The sequence below is a fragment of the Toxotes jaculatrix genome, chromosome 11 (genome assembly GCF_017976425.1).
Source record: "Toxotes jaculatrix isolate fToxJac2 chromosome 11, fToxJac2.pri, whole genome shotgun sequence".
NCBI lineage: Eukaryota > Metazoa > Chordata > Actinopteri > Toxotidae > Toxotes > Toxotes jaculatrix.
In genome coordinates, this window is record NC_054404.1 from 9,077,931 (window position 1) to 9,097,511 (window position 19,581).

The following is a 19,581-nucleotide window of genomic DNA, read 5'->3' on the forward strand; positions in this document are numbered from 1 at the left end:
TCTGCTGCTGTTGCCTCTTTCAGGCGGCTGAGTGTTTCATCATTCAGGGCATCTGTGGCTTCCATGGCATACACTTTCATCACAAGGGTTCTCGTTGGCATTTTCACCATCTCCACTTGCTGTGGCACGTGAGAGTGTGTCAGCGATGTGCATGTGTGTGCATCTGCAGTTGTACCAGCATTCCTTGCAGACATGCTGGTGCTTTGTTTAGCGGTTTTCACATGATGACTCCCAGCCATGGTGTGTCCTGAGTTAACGGAGCAGATCCGTCGTGAGGTAGCGGCCTCTCTTCACCAGAGAAAGGGAGACTTCACCTGCTTTTTCCTCACTGATTTGGTGACCTTCACCCTGCCTCCAGGTCAGCAGCTCTTCAGAAAACAAACAAACAAACAAACAGGACTAAAACCACCACAGGCTGTGCACTCACAAATTGATGGCTGTCATACCATGAATTCCAGAAGCTGGCAGAGTTTACTTTCAGTGTTTTGTAAAAAGGGAAGTTAAAACTCTGTAGCTGACTACACTAACTAGGTGTAAGAAAAACGAAAATAACAGTAACAAACATTCCACAGAGCCAATCATCAATCAGAACAGCAAGTTTTATTTATTGTTTTCAGCTGCACTATATACTATATGTTCACCTTGTACAAGAAACAAATACAAATACTCACACTAAAAACCAAACAATCTGCTAGCAGCCGTCTCTTGCTATTATCATGGAGCTAAAGGGATGGATGTGGCTGCTGTTATTCACAGAGGGCACTGTGCCTCCGAGAGCCACAGCTGGCTTTCATTAGAGCAGAAAAACAGAAGAAGAAGAAGAAGAAACTATATGGAGGAGAGGGTGGAGTCGGTCACATAAGACTATGATTATAAGAACATTTAACAAGGCAATACAAATCTAACAGGACTGAAAACCTTGAACATCAAAAAACATACATTTGATAATATAAAAAAAAATACCACAATGGAGAAAGAGGTGGAGACATGAAAAGCCGTAATCCAGACTTGTTTTTCTTTTTCTTTTCTGTTCAGATTTGGACAGATTTGAAGGTTAATCTTTTTTTTTCCTGAGTCAGTAAGAAATGTACTGTTTTTTTTCTACCTCTGTAACCAGTGCTGTAATGTACTGTAGGTCCTTTGGGTGCAAACAGATAATATTTGGGACACTGTTCATGACAATAACCAAATATTGTAGGTACCTCAGTTCAGCAGAGGTGGAAAGATTACAACAGCACTATGTAAACTGAGGTGTTCACTCAATGTATAATATCTAACCACGAATGGCAGTCTCTCTTTTTTCTTACCTTTTTTTTTTTTGGTTTAAAAAGATTTTTACCTTATAAGCCGAAACATCCTTCCCGAAAGTAGGAACAACATCTACTGCCCCACATCTTGTCTCTACATTCAGGGGCCACCATTAATGGCGACAAGAAAAGCGCAAAGACAGAGTCCAGATTTCTGATGGAGACGGCAGATGCTGCTGTTGTCATCAGCTGACTTTTCTTGTCTGCCAAAACATATGCTTAACTGTAAATCCATTCATTTTCACACACTGAAGAACAGATATTCACTTGCAACAGAAACACAGAATACAGGATAAACAGAAGAAAGTAAAAAAAAAACAAAACAAACAAAAACAAAACAACAAAAAAATAAATCAAAATAACACAAGTCATGTTTGCGCTGAAATGGGTGAAACTGTGGAAGAAGGAGGGGAAAAAGGAGGCTTGATGAAGTCATTGTCATTTCAAGCTCTTCCTTTAAACCAGGGAGAGAGGGTCAGATTTCCATCCTGCACATGGTAGTGTCAACGTGTCCCAGAAGTCAGGAGGAATCTGCCTAAAATTCACTCGAAAATAAAACAAAAAGATCACTCAAATCAATGAAGAACAAGGACAGATATGGAGGGACAAGAGGTTTCAGATCTTCGGCGCATGAGTTTGACGGTCAGTCCCATCTCAGTGTGGCAGCTCGTGTGTGTGTGTATTAACACCCACTGTCCTCACTTGGGCTTAGTGGTTTCATACAAAAAAGAAAGAGTGTGAAACGTCGCCCGGCAGGCAGTCTGCTGGTAGGTTCAGATGGCTGAAGTCAAGCGTACAGTTGGATGGTTGAGTTGGTAGGTTGCTGGGTTTTTAGTATACATCGGTTTTTATCCCCCTGCTCGGTTACAGCGGCAGTCCTACGGCTCAGTCATGTGCTCTCTCATGGGGTCGCCATGTTTGGAGGGTTGGTTGGGGGAGGTGGCCTGTGACGGATGGGTACCAGGGGGCAGGGTGTGGGTGATGGGAACACCCCCGGGCACCAACCCCTCCATAGGTCCAGGAATCCCACCAGGGGCGACGCCCACCACACCAGGAGGGAATCTGGAGATGGACAGGAGGTGATCAACAGACACGAAAAGAAGCAAAGGAAAACTGTTTAACTGAAAGTAACTTTGCAAAATGACAAAAACAAATCCAGGAAAAAGTCTGCTGCTGCTGCTGCTCAGTGGATGATCCTCACTATAAAGCTGAAACTAATGTTTGTTGCTCTTGAACATTGAGATTTATTTACATATAATGATGCACTTTTGGGGACATAAATAAACACTTAAGACCAAAGGCGTTTAGTTTTGGTGGACTTACTAAGAATCGTCACCTCTGTGAAACAAAATGTACAGAAGTGGTGTAAGGTTAAACGTGGAAAGGAGAACTGCAGCATGGAGGCAATAAACATGGATGTTAGGGGTCTTAATCTGGAGTAGGAGAGGACTTTAAAGGGCCATTCACCCAGATTACAAAGAAAAAACATTATTTCTCACTTTCCCACCCCTATTGTATTGAGGGCATTCAGCCTCTCAGACGTTTTGACTGTTAATGCAGGTTTTATTTCCTCTGGTTTTAAGATACCCCTCTCTGAGATATCTGCTGCCAACCTAATACAGTGGAGGTCGATGGATCAATTTGTTTCTTTCAGGTATTGAGAAAATACATTAATATAATTAATCAACAACACCTCTTTCCCAGAAAGTGTCATAAATAAGTGAGAAAAAAACATATATTTTTTTTTTATAATTTGGGTGAACTGATCCTTTATTACAGGGAGCTGAAAGGGGAAAGTGTGGAGGGAAATATATATTATTCTACATAAAACAACTGATAATATCCCCAGGTTTGTTGATAGGGGTTTTACAAATGTTTAAGATTTGTCTTGATAAACTACTTCATGATGTGAGGTCTTCATCCCATCTCTACCTGAAATATACTCTAAAAAATGCAGTCATTGAACAGTTAAGATCTTTACACTTCTCATTATTTGTTCCTTGGTGCAAGAATTACGGATTAGCTTATTCAGGACTTGATTTCCAATGTGTCTTAAGCGACTTTAAATGTGTGAACATTTCCTTTAAAATGTCCAACATTAGAGTGATGCTGTGTCTCTGTTTCTATTTCAGTGTGGTGGTGGTGGGGGGGTGGGGGCGTCTGGGGCACTGATGAGATGCTGGGTAGTGTGGGTACAGTCACAGGACATGAGTGTGAAGCAGAAAAAGGCTACAGATTTCACTGGGATTTGGTTTAATCAATGATGTTTTTCATTTGCCCTGGCCTGTGGGCCAGCAGTGGTAGTATTCATTTACCTGGTTGAGATTTAGGTATATAATTTGTCCTGCATTCCCCCCGTTGCTATGGCCTGTACCATGGTTTGGTTCACTCGGCTGTGTGAGAGAAGCAGTTCAGTCTGGTTGAGACAATATAGAGACTGAGAAACCAAGGGATAAATTCAATTGGGCCAAGGTCTATGTATAAATACGCCACAAAAACTAGGACCCAGCCTAATATTCAGGAAAAGAAAGTCAGAATTGTGACAAACATACATATGAACATCTAGACTACCCCTCCCCACATGTGTTAAGCCTCATTTACTGCAGGTGTTGAGATGACACAGGTGATCTCTGTGCGATGTGAGGTGCCTGCTGGGTTCACGTAAAATCCACCTCCTACCTGTAGGCGGCGCCATTGATCTCAGGGTGAACTTGAGGCTGCTGCTGATCCATCACTCCCCAGGGTGCTGTGGTGACAAAGAACTCTTTGTTGACGCAGTTTCGGAGGCTGTCGGGAATACGGCCTGTGTTCGGGGCGAGATTGAACATTGGTGAGCTCAGAAAAAGATAAGTGTGGGAATTCAGTGCATCCAAAGACGTCTCCATACCAGTGATGGCTCTGCGTATTTCTGTGGCGGCGGCCTCTCTCATCTCCAGTGATGCCTGCTCGCTGTACCAGGCGGTGTGTGGCGTGCAGATCAAGTTGGGGGCGTCTTTCAGAGGACCTTGGGAAAAACTGAAAGAAGGAAACAAAGTGAAAACAGATACCATTAGCAGTGCAGCAGTGTATTAGCAGTCATTATAGATCATGTGTACAGATTTGAGTCAGACAATGGTTGAACAATGAACTGAATCGATTTATGAAGAAGATTAAAAGCTGTTTCAATAAGAGGAATGGTCATAAACACCTGAAAGGCTCTGACTCGTGGACGTCCAAGGCGGCTCCCCGTATCCTTCCTTCTTTCAGGGCCTGAGCCAAAGCTTTCTCATCGACCAGACCTCCCCGTGCAGAGTTGACCAAGAAAGCACCTTGACGCATCTATGTACACACAACAACACACACAGCATATATTTTTATTCTCTCATTAATAATTTCAGCTTTAAACATATCAACATGCTATGAGATTGCACCCCCAGAGGTGTTGGCATTGGCTCAGTGATGCATGGGAAGATTTGAAAAAAACAACAACCAAAAAGAAAAAAATAACACGTGGAAACAAATGCTTTTTAAATAAAGAACGACAAGATAACAAAAGGCTTTTAAAAGAAAAGAGACATTTAAGTGACACTAATCCTTCCATCTCCACACAAGCTCTTACTCAGGGTCTGTGAGAAACTATCCTAACAGTGAGGAAGTAAGCTGTCAACTTCAGCAGCCAAGTATGGTTCAAATAGTTACTGGATCACTGAATTTAACACTGCCTGCAAGTCAGTGCATGTCCTCTGGGTGGCAGCAGAGACCAGGAAAAGAGTTATGGTTACATTTGCAGTAACTCAAGAGGGAGTTCTTGTATTTCTCATGTTAGAGGGACAAAAATCTGTTCACACAGACACATTAAGGGGACTCACGTCCCGTTTGGAGGCAAAAAGCATAAGCCATTACATTCTGGGGTTAAAGTGCATGCCTTGGTCAGCTTAGCTGCTGATTCACCGAGGCTGGTTAACTTGAATGTCTGGACTGGCAGACCGCTCATGCTGGCAGCTGCAACCTGGCTGGTCAGTGACATTCTTTGGTTTGTCACTGACTGCTCTCTTGGCAGCTGACGATAGGTGTGGTGTGCTGCTCAGAAAGCACACGGTCAAAATACGGTGTGCTGGATTACACTACAGGGGAAATGAATATATTCACACCATGAGGAGCAAATGTTTAAAGTTTTATAAAGTAAGAATGTCAGATTACTATGTTCTCTTTAAGTCACAATGATTTAAATTTTCTACTGAAACGAAAATGAGACAATTCATATTTTTTTTGCTCAATGTGCTTTGGGCTAAATTTTCAGCTAAGAACAAGCACAATAATTGTGCACATACTCCTACACCTACTACACAAAGACACACACACTTTGGCAATGTTTGGGTCACAGTGACTGTGAGTTATGAAAGAGCAGAAACTGTAAGGATGAACAGACTGATTACAGTGAATCTCCCCTGCCCACTACATTATAAACAATAATGCAAAGAAATGCCCCATCACCATCCACCCCCATATGTACATGCCTCTTTTTCTGGGTCCACAGAGATCCTCCAAACACCTGTGTTTCTTTGCATGTGCTTGTTCAGAGTATCTTACTACTCATTAAAAGGTTGTTTAAACAACCTATAATTGGAAGTTGCCGACAAAGGATCGCTGGCAGCCAAGGAATGCCGGTGGCTGGCCAAGGCAGCTGCCAACCCGCTGGGTTAAAGCTGTTCTACCAACCTCGGAGAATCATTAGCTTAGTCAAGAGAATGTGCGGCCTGCTTTGGAGGGCAATGAAAAAGAGCTTCTGCCAAAATCGAGGCAAATCCAGTTTCCTTTATTTTCCATCACCTGAGGCTCATAATAGAAAGATATACAATTAATTTCTGGTGCTTCCTCGGCTCTTAAGGCCCCCGACCTGTTTGATGGTGAAGTCGTTGATGAGGTGGTGGTTGTGTTCGTTCAGGTTGCAGTGCAGGGAGACACAGTCGCTCTGGTAGAGCAGATCCTGGAGCGTGTAGACTCGCTGAACGCCCAGCGAGCGCTCCAAGCCGTCCTGGAGGTAGGGGTCATAGAAGATCACGTTGAAGCCAAACACCTTGGCCCGCATCGCCACCGCCTGGCCTGAGCGACCTGAGGGGGAAAGAGAGCAAGAGAAGATTCAGAGTCTAGTAGCTTAGTTTTTATACTCAGTCTACAGACAATATATTCATCCCTTTCTTGAAAAGAATGCATGAGTATGAGTGTGCATGTCTAAGTAAGATCCTGCTGGTCACAGTAGTAGTCATACAGTTACTGACCACATACATGTGCTGTCAATCTAAAAAAAAATAACAATCCACTGCTTGACGATGACTGCCCACTCTCCTCCGAGTATAAACAAAACAATAAGCAGTTCAGGTCTGGACATTCACTCTGAACCTCTGCCTCAAGCACAAACACACCCACACATGCCGCCATTTGCTCTCACTGACCTGATGGAGTTTCAGAAACTAAATATGGCGTCATTTCTTGCAGTTAAACCCCAAAGAAAGAGGCTCACCAAAGCCAATGAGGCCAAGTGTCTCTCCTCGGATCCTGGCGGCCCCCGATGCCACCTCCCGGATCTGCTCCACGCTCTGGACCCGCGTGCCCTCCCGGAGAGCCTGGTACAGCCAGGTGTTTCGCCGATACAGGTTGAGGATGTGACAAAGTGTTGAGTCTGCCGTTTCCTCTACAGCCGCTGAGGGAATATTACACACTGCAATGCCTGGAAAAAGTAAAACAATGACAATGACAGATAGTTGAAATTACTAGTAACATAACTCCCTCACAGATTTAATAGTTAGAATAGTTTGTTATAATTACTGTAGCTATCTGGAGGAGAGATTCATCTGTAGTTCTTTATTTCACAAAATAATTGGCAAGAAATTTATTTTCTTTATGACCTTGTACAAAATGAAAATGCACTGTATATGAAACTTAACTGTGAAGGATAAGAGGATAATTATAACAGCAAATTATGCCAATGAAAAGAACAAAAAAAAAAAAAAAGAACAAAAAGAAACCAAAAAAAAAATCCATGTCAGCACACTGGAATGTATTAGCACAAATGACAATAATTAGGATATCACACTAAATCCTGCTCTCATACCAAGCATATGCCGAAGGGGCCAAATGGGAATCTGAGGGAGAGTTTCACATCAGTTGGAGCATCTGCTCTGCATATGCAATCAGCTCCATTACATATTGTGTTTACAGTATGTAATAATTCTTGTTACATATGTTGTTTATTTTAAGTCAATATAGCAAGCAGAGTTTGGTTTGGCCCCTGTCCAAAGGTGCACTATCCTTATCCATAATGCATAATTTCTCTTTTTCTTTAATTCTTCTCATGTGGTAGTGAGTGAATGAGCCATATGGGCAGACACGACCTGCCTTGTTCATTATTCTCAGCACATGCTAACTGTCTTCTTCTGAACGACCTCACTTTTTATATCTTTCTTCCTCCTCTTTTGTCTCCATCTGTCCCTCAGCCTCACCGAGCTCCCCGGCAGCCTTGATGTCGATGTTGTCGTAGCCGCTGCCGATGCGGATGATGATGCGCAGCGCCTTGAACTTCTCCAGGTCCTCTCTGGTCAGGGTGATGGTGTGGTACATCATAGCTCCTACTGCCTCATTCAGCACCTGAGGGACATTAGAGATCATCGTCACCATTTCGTTGCGTTCAGCGTTTCCTCGACAACCAGTTGCTTTGTTACAGACGGAAGAAAACGGAACATTTTCATCTGCATTTTTATTATGATCACAATGTCATCATTGTTCTTAATCATTCTCATCCCCACATTGATATTCAGATGGTTTTTCTGTAACAGTATGTATGAGCAACTTGTTGCGACCACCATGAATAAGAGTGCTTTCACCACCTCCCATTTCCCTGGACCTAAGTTTATGCCTGCTATTCTTCATCTAAATGCAAATGGATTGTTTATGTGTGCTCTAAAATATGAGTGGTTGTCTGTGTGCTTATTATGAGTGCTTGCCAAAGCTGGTTTTTGTCACAATCCATTCATTCAGACTGTATGCAAACAAGCTTAGAGTGGATGCAGGCAGCACCATAAAGTAAACTGACAGCTGCTGAGGAACCCAGAGAGCATAAGCAAGTAGCTGCTGCAACCCACGGCTGTTAAATAACAGGTTTTAAATTCACAACCCGCTAACTGAATTAACCTAACCGAGCAAGATTAGCATAGCCATGAATTTTCATACTACATTTTTATTGGAGCTAGCCGTAGTGGGAGCTGGATCCTAAATTCAAGGTTAAAGCTCTCCTCATGCATTAATCTTATTACTTGAGCGAAGCAGGCCAGTAGCAGGCTTGGCTGGAGACGACGCTGGAAAATGACAGACAATCACTGCGGACTGTTAAGTAACAGGAATATAAGCTGAGAGCAAGTTTACATGAAGTGGAAAAAATGAGCAAATGGATTTTGTATAGTGCTAATTAGTTAAAGTACTCCTCTGCAGTTTGAGCTGGCATGGCGCAGTACATGTGCAACTTCACATTGTTTAGCACAGGGCTCTCTTACCTACAGCATGGAATCATGAATACTGCAAAGAAGGCACATAAAGCCCTTAACAATGGCAACACTCTACACTAATTGTACACCAGTGCAATGGCACATTTACAAAGCTTTAAAGAAATACTTGAGTATGGAGATTCATTCGTGGTCTAAAAGCAGTTTACGTAGCACGGATATAAAACAATAACTTTAAAATAGTGAACTTTATAGGTGTTGGTAGGAGTGCTTTTAAACTTTGGAGTGAGCCAGGCTACCGCCCCCCCCACTTTCAGTCTGAATGTTACGCTGAGCTAATCTCCTGGCTCCAGCTTTGAGATACAGTGTGTTCATTACTAAGCTTTAGTGGTGCTGGTAGGATATTATTTAGCTTTAAACTAGTACCTATGCACTATGTATAGGTACCTAACTATGGTTAAGGTGCATATTAAATATTTTAAAAATAACTAAAAGCGAAACACTTCCACTGTTGTGTGACAGACAACTGACACGCTCTGATGTAGTGTTTTCAGAAATAAGGAGCTACAGGCAATTGTCTCAGTCACATTCTCCACTGTGGTTGAGCGTTAACCAGGTTTACTTTGTAGTAAAACAGCAGCACTTCATCACTTCAGCTGTGGTTACAGATACAGTGATGTCAAAGACACTTGAAAAACACACCACTTTGTGTCTTTCTGCAATTCAAAGGGCCTTTTTTTGTCTTTCCAAGGACAGTACTGTATTATAGTAGGTAATAGACCATGAGTGCTTTCCAATAAATTTCTTTCAACGTGTACTCAACAGGGGCCACAAATTTTCACAGTTCACCAATGGCTACAGTTTCCTCTGATTCCTTAAGTGACAGATTCTGTAATCGATGCTTCTGCTCACTTCCAGGCAGCGCATGCAAAAAGACAGCAGCGTGCTTTTGTTTGCTTGATGTGTGAGTTTGTTTATATACTGGTGTGTGAACAGTATTTCACTACTGAAACTTGAAGTGAGGTTATTAGCTACTGTGTGTGTGTGTGTGTGTGTGTGTGTGTGTGTGTGTGTGTAGAGTGCCCCATCTGTACCCTCTGCTGTGCAGTTATAGTTGTGGGAACGATGCCAATACTCCCAGATGGGTCCTCTGTGTGTATAATGTATGAGAACATCTTACTGGACAGAGATTGCTTGTGTGTATGTGTGTATGTGTGTGTGTGTGTATGTGTGTGTGTGTGTGTGTGTGTGTGTGTGTGAACTAGGGAAGCAAGGAAAATACAGGAGAAATATGAAAAAAAAAAAAAAGACCAAAACTCAAGTATTTATTTAGTATTTCTTTCATTTAGCTTCTAAATTAATCTCATTAGTTTGGGATAAAGGTAAAACTGACTACTCTTTGAATTGTAATGGAAAAACAATGGAGGTTTTGAGAATTTAATACACTGATATAGCATTAGCTGAAACTCTTTTGAATGTAAAGACACAACCCTCCAGCTTGGACTGTAAAATTGTTACAGTGTATAGACACTAAAATAAGACAAATCTTTCACCCACTCTGGCTCAGAACAATTATACTGCATTTCTATTACCAGACTCCTCCTCCTCCTCCTCCTTATTTAACAAAGCAGCACTTCAGCACCCACTGGGATTAGAGTCAGTGATGAAACCATTATGGCTGAACTGGGAGAGTGGAACAAGCCAGTGGGCTGAAATATTATTAAAACATTACAGAGGAGGGGACACAGAAGGAGGAAAGGGATGATTCTTCTCCACTCAGCTTAAGGCAAATTTAACAATCACATTCAAAGTTCATACTATGTGAGTATCAGTGCCTGTCTTATATATATATATATGTAAGAATATAACTGTATGTTTGAAACTACACCTCACTTCCTGTTTGCACAACCTCGCTGTCTGTCACATTTAAAGTCTGCGTAAGTCACATATAGAAGAGAGAAGCGATGCGAGAGACGGACTCCTGTGCAAACTGCTGTCTATCACGGACAGAGACAGTCACCCACTGCACACCACCGTGGTGAAGCACAGGAGTGTGTTCAGTGGCACGTTGTTCTCACCGAGTTGCTGAATGGAGAAACTCAGGAGATCCTTTGTCCCCAGGGACATTAGGTTCTTCAACTCTTCCCAATTGGGGGGGAGTTGAGTACTAGGCCTGATGCTCTGCTCTCTGTTTTTCTGTTTTTCACTGCACTACATTTTTCCTCTGTGGAAGCATTCATACTTTTAATGTAATCTGATAACATTTTGAGCTAAAAGCTTTGGAAGAGGCTTTGAGATCCATCCCAGAACAGCAGCCATCTTACACGGAGCTAAAGGTTACAGGTGCTTTTTGTACCTTTTCATGTATCTCCTGTGTGGACTGGGCATCACAGAAGGCCACAGTGGCCAGATCCTTGAGGATGGGCATCTCCACGGTGCAGTCGCGCCCATCCAGCAGCGCCACCAGGGGGCGCGGGTGCATAGGCCCATTCATAATCTGGGGCCGAATACCTGCAGAGAGACAGAGAGGGGAGTGAGGGAGTTAATTATTTATGTCTGGTGCACACAGTCAAGTGAGCTGCAGAAGAATCAGTAAAATGTAGAAAATGCATCCCACAGCAGGAAGTGTTTACACAGGCTAGGACTGTGTGTTTTGCCTGTGTGATAGGCTAAATCAGTGGCACAAGCACACACATACAACTACACACACACCTGAGTGGGATCGATACTCTTAAACTGGATTGAGCCGCTCTCTACTTTAACTATCATCATCTCCCTTACCTGGCAACACTGGTCGATACCAAGCATGCACGCATGCACACACACGCATGCACACACACGCACGCACGCGCACACACACAGATACACAATGCTGGTGATACCCCTCTCTTTTGCTGTTATCCACACTGTTACCAGGCAACAGGTCCTTTCACCCCATGAGGTCATCACCTCCATTATCCTATCACCATACAGAAGCTGGCAGGCCTTAAATGTGTGGTCCTCTCTGTGTGTGTGTGTTTCTGCACCTTCTGTACAGTTTACACCCTTCACACACTTAACAGAACTAGCTTTGTTCTGACACTGAAGAAAATAAGCAGGTCACCTATAATTACATTTAAACTTATGGGCCTCTCAAGGTTTTTCAACTCAAGAGCAACATAGTAAATTTATAGTATGAACAATCAGGATGACCAGATTATAGACAGATTGGGAACTGATATTAAGAATATGATTTGTCCTCAGTAAGAGGTCAATAAGTTTGTGGGTCTCTGTCTTTATCTATACCTTGTTGACGAGCTGTGATGTGATGACTCCTCTGGGAGAAAAGTGGCAAAAACCGCTAGAAACTATAAATGTGAGCGTCTCACTTGCTCGACTAAAAGACTGACTGATTCAGCTGAGTCTGACACAGTGTACAAATTAATATACTTTCCCTAAAATCGATGTGACATATTCTTTATGTGATAAGAAAATAGAGTAACACTGAAGAAGAAATCTGACAGTGTGGACCCAAATTCCACTATAAAGAGGGAAAAGAAAAAGGAGAAGGGGTGGGGTGGAGGGGGGTCCATACACCACCACTCTCTGGCTCCCTGCTGCCTGTTGTCATGGTGATTAGAGGATTTGGGCAGGATTATGAAATATTTTATTTAGTGGCATCTGCGCTGCTGGAGAGGACATCCAAGCCTGCTCGCTCTATGTCTGTCGCTCTAACTCCTCTAGTTTTGGGAAACAGGGTCTGTGTTTGTGACCTACACAACTGCAGCACACTAACACACGCGCTTTAAACGCAATCAGATGCACATCATGTAAAAACGGGAGGTGCATGTAAATGTAGCAGTGTTTTAGAACAGCGTTGGCTATTTCACATGAGAGATTTCTGTATTTGTCTTTCTTTTTTCTGTTCTTCTTCTCACTGGTTTGAAATGGGTGGGGTTCTGCTGAGAAAAAATTAAGAAGAAAAAGATTTTGTATATTTTCATGCACCAATCAGAATTAAGCAGCAGCAGCTGAATCTAAATTTGTTAATGGTTGTTGGCTCACGTTTCCAGGCGGTTGTCAATTAAAATCTGATCGCACACACACGGTCTGAAGCAGATTAGCAGAGATTAGCAGACTCTTAACAAATAACTAATGATGTCATTTTTCCAACCTTTAATTTCCATTGTTGCTTATTTAGTCACGAATACTTCATGTCGTAGAGAAATATTTACATTTGAAATCAAGTTTTTAGGGGCTTTAAATTCCATTTTATAGTACAGAGATATTTCCAGCTGGGCTATATTTAACATTAACATCCAAATGTAGTATAAACACATGGTCAGGCATTTTATTAATTATTTATTCAAATTACTTTCCCTATCAATATCATACACGTCTAAGTTGAACAAACTGGTCTGAAGTGAGAAATAAAATTACTGAACTTTTATTGCTGGTATGCAGTGCTACAGTGATCCTGAAAAACATAAACATAGGAGTATAGGAGCATAGGAGTTTGATGGCTTTACACACATGCAAACACACTAATCTGCACACACACAACGTAAGCAATAACAGGCCACCTGTGCCAGACCCATCTGAGAGAAATGGAAATGGGAATGATTTAAAAAAAGAGCTTAGCAGTATGTCATTAATCCCAGCTTTGATAAACTGACACAGACCCTGTGTACACACACACACACACACACACACACACATATATATAAATATATATATATAGTGTTCATTCATCTCTGGGGCTGTTCTTTCCGTCTGTTTCTGTTCTTCCTGTTTTTAATCAAACCACAGGGGAAGGTGAACAGCATTCAGACATCTCAGAGGCTGTGTGCAGCACAAAATCCCGACAAGCAGAGGAGACGTGTAGGAGAAGAGTTCACCAGTCAGGGAATTAAAAGATGAAGAACTAGGAAAGGAAGCGAGCGGTGAGAAACAGGATGAGGTTGGAAGGAGCAGCGGGGCAAAGAAGAGAGTCTGGTGACAGCTGAAAAAAAAAAAAAAAACTTGAGGGAAAATGAGTGTATTTCTATTGTTGATATTTCTTGGGTTAACATCTCCAGTGTGTTGCCTACTTGTAGGGTCAATTGTTAGACATAGCCACTCACTTTTAAAAATGAGGACGGGCCTTTAAAGGGGCACTCCACTCATTTTACACGTGATGTTTCTTCAACAAAAAGTATTTAGGGAGGCAGCTAATGAAAGAAGCTATAGAGATGCATTATGGGAAACTGTGTTTTTTGAGCTTGACCACAGAGCTTGATCCATACATATGATTAAAAGTCAGGATGTCTCTGCTTCTGCTACTTTATTTTTTTTTAACCGGCTCACACCCAGACTCTGAAAAAAAAAATTGAAACTCACTTTTATAGACTTTTTTTTTTGGCTACAATGGTATTCTGTTGGTTATTGCTGACCTTGTTCTGCACTTGATTTTATTTTATTGCTTTGCTTTTATGTTTTATGTCTTGCTTACATTGGTCTTCACTATTTTCTGTTGATTTTATGAGCTGAAGGTTTTTATAACTGCTGCTTTATAACTCTTGTTTTATAAAATGCTCTGGAGATGAAGAGATTATTTTTTCATTATATTCAATTATATTACAGCCATTAACAATATTATTATTGTGTAGTGCTCCTTATAAAAGCAGTACTTCATGAAAGCCTAAATGGCATTTCAAAGGAGAAGAATGATGAGAAAAGAAGAAAGAAAAGGTTAAAAAGAATAATGTTGAAGAGGTGACCTCAATCTTTCTGTTCCTTTTTTTCAGAGTATAAGCTGAAAGCATGTATTACTCTCACTGCAGGGACCCATTGTGTGTGTGTTTGTTTTTGTGTGTGCATGCGGTTAGTGCCTGTTAGCGAGGCGGCTCTGGGGAGAGGAGGACAGTTCGCCAAACACACCTGTGGCTCCGCGGCTCTCCCTGCGCCTCCTCATCACACTCCTGCAGAGTTCATTATCACAGCTCAGACTGGCTGAGGAACAAAATGCTTCTATCATCCAACGGTCACACACAAGGAAACGTACCGCCACTCAGTCAGACACAGCCGCGCGTGCTCACACGTGAACAACACACACAGACACACACACTCTGAGATGAAAGGAGAGGAAGTACAGCAAACACAGAATCAGTCGGTTGCACTGTATACACATATAAACAAAAAGCAGCGAGTGGAAAAAGCAGCATCACTTGTAGGCAGTAGGTCAAAATGCTGTTGATTAATTATTTCCTGATGGCTAATAGTCTTTCTCCAGCCTAATAAGGCAGAACGTGGCTCCGCATTTAACAAATGATGAATCTGCGGATAATTAGCTCCTAACAAGGCTGTTAATGAGGGTCTTAATGACTCGGATACCTGGCCAGTGATTTGAAGGAGCTCATTGGTTTTGGACAGAAAGAAAGAAATCTACCCTCAGTCCCTCAGCCAAAGGAAAAAAAATGAAAATGACAGCATGTTTACCATACTTGAGCAATTGTGTGTTTTGTATATTTAGTTTTAATAGAATGAAGGTGTAGAGATTAAAAAAAAAAAAGTCCTTACTCGGACATCCTGTGTCTTCACAAAGAAATAAACACACTTTCTGTTTGAAATGGTGTTACTGACTGTTGACTCTGGAATGGCCTCTTGTCACCCATCCCTCCAGGGGATTGTCCATCAACATCAAACTTAATGAGTTTTGGGGCATTAGTCTCAAGTCTCACACTGTCAGAAGCACACTACATTACATTTTCCACCTGTCAGTGCAGGTTGAGTAGAATCCATCACCGTTTTGAAGTTCTTAAACAAATCAAAATCACCAGTGACGAACTTTAACTGCACTAAAAGTGTTGGTGGCGACATGCGGGTTGACATTCCCTCCTTGATTCGATTTAAAACAGCCCAAAGAGCTCATATTTCAGAAGTGAAAATGAACACAGCTTTGAACGCAGCTAAACGTAATGTTCTGTCTTTTGCCACTTTTCCAACTAGACAAACAGGGCGACTCACATGAAAGGAAGCTGCCACGCCTACACACTTTCAGAAGGCTTGAGAAGATGACGTGCTGCTTTAAACGCAAGAAAATTCACTATGCTGTACAACTTCTACAGAAATGTGTAAAACAAAACCTTTAATGACTCATTTTGTTGTTTTCTAATTACAAATTGCTTGGAATCGTTGATTTGGACAGAAAAATGAAAATAATTAAAACTGTTATTCAATCCTTGCCTAAAAAGCATTTTGTACATGATAAATCCTGAGGTCTTTTATATGTTAAGGACACTGTGTTGTAAACTTACCACAGACACACTGGTAGTAGTATCATAGGAATATTACACCGCCTTACTGTATGACCAGTCTGGTGCTCTGTAAACTAAATGTTGATTACCATAGGGGCATTATTGGTCCTCGTGGAATATTACAGGGATATTACAGAGACTGAGAATGAGCCTGCAGCTGCAGACGGCTGTAATAACAGTCATCTGTTGATGCAGCAACATAACTGGCAATGGTTACTGTATGCCTGTTGATTTCATATGATTAATGTATGAGAATCAAGCACATTTTTATGTAATGATTATGAGAAGACAATCAGAGTTATGTTGAGATGACAAATTAGTTGTTTTGTAATCCTGACAAAACAAAGCTTGTTAATTAGAGATCATGAAATAATTATTTCCTAATCACAAAAAAACAAACTATTATAACCTACGGTCTTCTACGCATTAAGACAGAAGTTATGGATTTTTAAACTGGTAAAACAGCCCAAAAGGGAGACCATAAGTTAACCATAAGTTACACCAATCATTTTTATTCATTGTGTTATCCTACTGTGGTTCCCAGCAGCTTTTTCAGGGCAGTACTTGTAGGCCACAGACCCAGCTATTAATGAAGGAAAAAAACAGATCACATCTGATTATTTTTCTTTACTTCACTTAACTTGTGTCCCACCACTTTTTCTGTGTTTATATCCATCTCCCTCTCTCCATCCGTCTTTCTCCCATGGGTTGGCACCAGCCTGGGGAGCTTGGCAGCGGCCTGCCAGCCACCCCACCCGGCAGCCATGCCCAAAACCTGGACTCTAGGAAACTAAAGCAAAGCCAGAACTCTCCCTGTCCAAACACAGAGTCCCACCCAACACCAGACAGAACACCAGACTCACTTTTAAGCGGAACAAAAATGCACCACAGAGACGTTTTTCAAGGGCCTATTTGCAGTTACGTAAACTTCTGTGAGCAGTAGAAACAACATGACTAAAGATGGTTTACATTAAGCGGTAGGATATCTTGGCTGGATTAAAATGCAAATAGTCTGTGCCAATTTCCTGTTATTGTACCCAAAGTATTTATCATAGCACAACAGCCAGCATTGTCTGTAGGCCAGCATGTAATAAAGAAACAAAGCCAACAGCTTGACTAACTAAATCTAAACCGTGTTCAGTGTGACAGCAGATAGTCTTATTCAGTGGGGGTCGTTTGTTGTTACATCCCTCAAGGGAAGCTTGAGTGTACTAAGGTTGATATCATCTTTTAGCCAACGCTAATCACAAACTGGATGATTCTCCAGGCAGTATGAAAACTTTTGGCAGAGCTGGCAAGAGCGTACTTTCAACCACAAATGGATTGCAGATGTTCCACACTAAAAAGCCTTTCTGGATTCTGACAACAGAAATAGAAGACATCTTTTTAAACCTTAGGAAAGAAAAAAAAAGCAGAGCTCGTAGAAATATGTCTTTCCTTAGTGAATACGATCTGGTGTCTAATTCTCTCATTTGGAAGGGCTGATCTTGGAAAAGCAGCTCAGAAAGCTCTGCTGCCAGACGCTGTGAGTCAGAGTTTTCAGAGGGAGAAGGATCATTTCTTAAGTGGAGCGCAAACAATCAATGAAAAGGAAATAAACCCTCGCGCAAACCTGTGCTTCTCCCCTTGGGTTTGGAAACCAATCTTCAAATTGGTATTTAATAACATCACACAACATCAGCTATCTTTGCCTCTTATGCTCTATTTTCTGACAAATCCTGTGCTCTGGTTTTGTGGTTTCATGGATCTCAAACATGCCTCGTTTGGTTTACAAAGACGATTTCATCTGTAAGCTAATGCACTCCCCTCAGATTTACTTGTGGCTTGTTTGTGAGGTAGTCACACACACTTTGAGAGGTAAATGGTCCACTTTGGGACTGCAGAGTGGTATTAACTTACCTGCACTATTGTGATTTCCTGAATAATTACACTGTGTGCTCTGCCATCTCAAATCTCTTTTAATAGCGTTCTGAGACAGTTTAGTATTCTCACCTACAAAAGGAGTGACACACTTTAGAGACTCTTTTTCATCCCGATGTCATTTTCAGCTGACTCCAAACTACACGTGACTTCTTTTGGCAAACCCTCGCCACCCACCCGCTCATTCTCTTCTCCCTCCTCATGCCCTATCTTGCTCTATGTCCCATCCTCTCCCCCCTCTTTGTGCGAAAGGTGATGAAATGCTCCTAAATTACTCAGAGTGGTGTGATACATGCCATGGACGCTCCCACACCAGTCCCTGAATCAGTGGAACAATAAAACTTGAAAAATGAAAGGAAGTGAGGAAGATTTTCCATGGCACGATGATGTCAGGGCCACAGCGGCGGTCACCGAGTTCACAGCGAGCTTTCAGAGAAAACTACTCCGCAGTTGAAGTGGAGCCAAAAACGGGCTCAACGGGCTTAGGACCAACAGCTGGTTCTGGTTACCTAGCAACTCCCAAGCTGGGGGCTTCAGTGATGGGATAGTCCAAGAGGAGGGGATGGGGGGGCTGCAAGCCGATAACCCAGGGGGCTTTCTATGTGGCAAGTGCAGCAATGAGAAAGGAAAAGCTTGATTTCATGTTATCAAATCTTGCCCCCAAAAGGCAACATGCCGCTGGCAGCCCAAACTGGCAACCCAACCATGGTGTGTGAGGTTTGAGCAGAAAAATCTCCCACACACACACACACACACGCACGGCACCTAGCTTCACATACACCCACAGATGATAATCATTAATGATGGGTTATCAGGCATGTCACAGATTCTGTTAAATAAAATGTTCAAGGGCATTCACAGCTCTCATTGCCATTGCTCCCTTCTACTTCTGTGTTTTTAATGCCGGTTGTGTACATCCACCTGCACGCTACTTAATAGAAAACAGCACTGTTACACTCTACAACTGTGCGTACATGTTAACAAGAATCCGGCGCCTGTATTCTTGGGAGTGTCTGCTTTCTTGAGTGTGTTTATGATCCCCTGGCATCTGTAGAAAAGAGGGGAGGTGTAATCTTTTTTTTTTTGGCAGACTTGCCTCCTCCAGGCCCCCGCACCGGACCCTATCAGCGCCCGGCTGCACCACCGCCACCCTAGCCTGTCTCTTGTTCCACTATGTGGACACACAAAGATCTTGTTTGTCCTCCCTCTGCCTGCCCTCCTCCAAACTTATCACCACCCAAACGCCCAGCCAAGAGAGGTGAGGGCGGGAGGAGATAGAGGGGGTGAGAAGAAGGCAGGGCGAAACTACATGTAAAAACTGTAGAGATGGAGGAGAGGAAGAAAGCGGAGAACATATGCTGACATGAACATATCACAGGTGATGTCAGTGTGATATTGACAACGCTAAGTGAGAGACGGGGGGGAGGGGAATCCATCCATCACCTTCCCTTCTTTAAATGTTGTCTTTTGTGCTTCGATAGCAAGGCCTAAAAAACAACTGGGGTCCTGAGACAAAAGCAGCTGTCAGTGCAAATGAACAGCAGACAGTGCACTCCCGCTTTTCTTGGCATGCACACACACAAGCGAGCGTGCACAGCACAGGAA

The 19,581-nt window shown here is 42.3% G+C and overlaps 1 protein-coding gene across 3 annotated transcripts in view; it reads right to left on the reverse strand.

Moving 5' to 3' along the window:
• Positions 1-580: 580 nt before the first annotated feature.
• Positions 581-19,581, reverse strand: part of ctbp2a (C-terminal binding protein 2a) — a 60,022-nt gene continuing 41,021 nt past the window's right edge. The window contains exons 2-11 of one of the 3 annotated variants that reach the window (XM_041050436.1): positions 15,411-15,416; positions 13,345-13,359; positions 11,139-11,293; positions 7,787-7,931; positions 6,808-7,014; positions 6,184-6,398; positions 4,495-4,625; positions 4,195-4,322; positions 3,987-4,110; positions 581-2,369 (exon numbers count right to left, since the gene is read on the reverse strand). In XM_041050436.1, the coding sequence (XP_040906370.1) occupies positions 2,186-2,369; positions 3,987-4,110; positions 4,195-4,322; positions 4,495-4,625; positions 6,184-6,398; positions 6,808-7,014; positions 7,787-7,931; positions 11,139-11,293; positions 13,345-13,359; positions 15,411-15,416 (1,310 nt within the window). In that variant the 3' untranslated portion in view covers positions 581-2,185. The remainder of the gene's footprint in view (positions 2,370-3,986; positions 4,111-4,194; positions 4,323-4,494; positions 4,626-6,183; positions 6,399-6,807; positions 7,015-7,786; positions 7,932-11,138; positions 11,294-13,344; positions 13,360-15,410; positions 15,417-19,581) is intronic. The other 2 variants (XM_041050435.1, XM_041050437.1) reach the window with 2 other exon arrangements.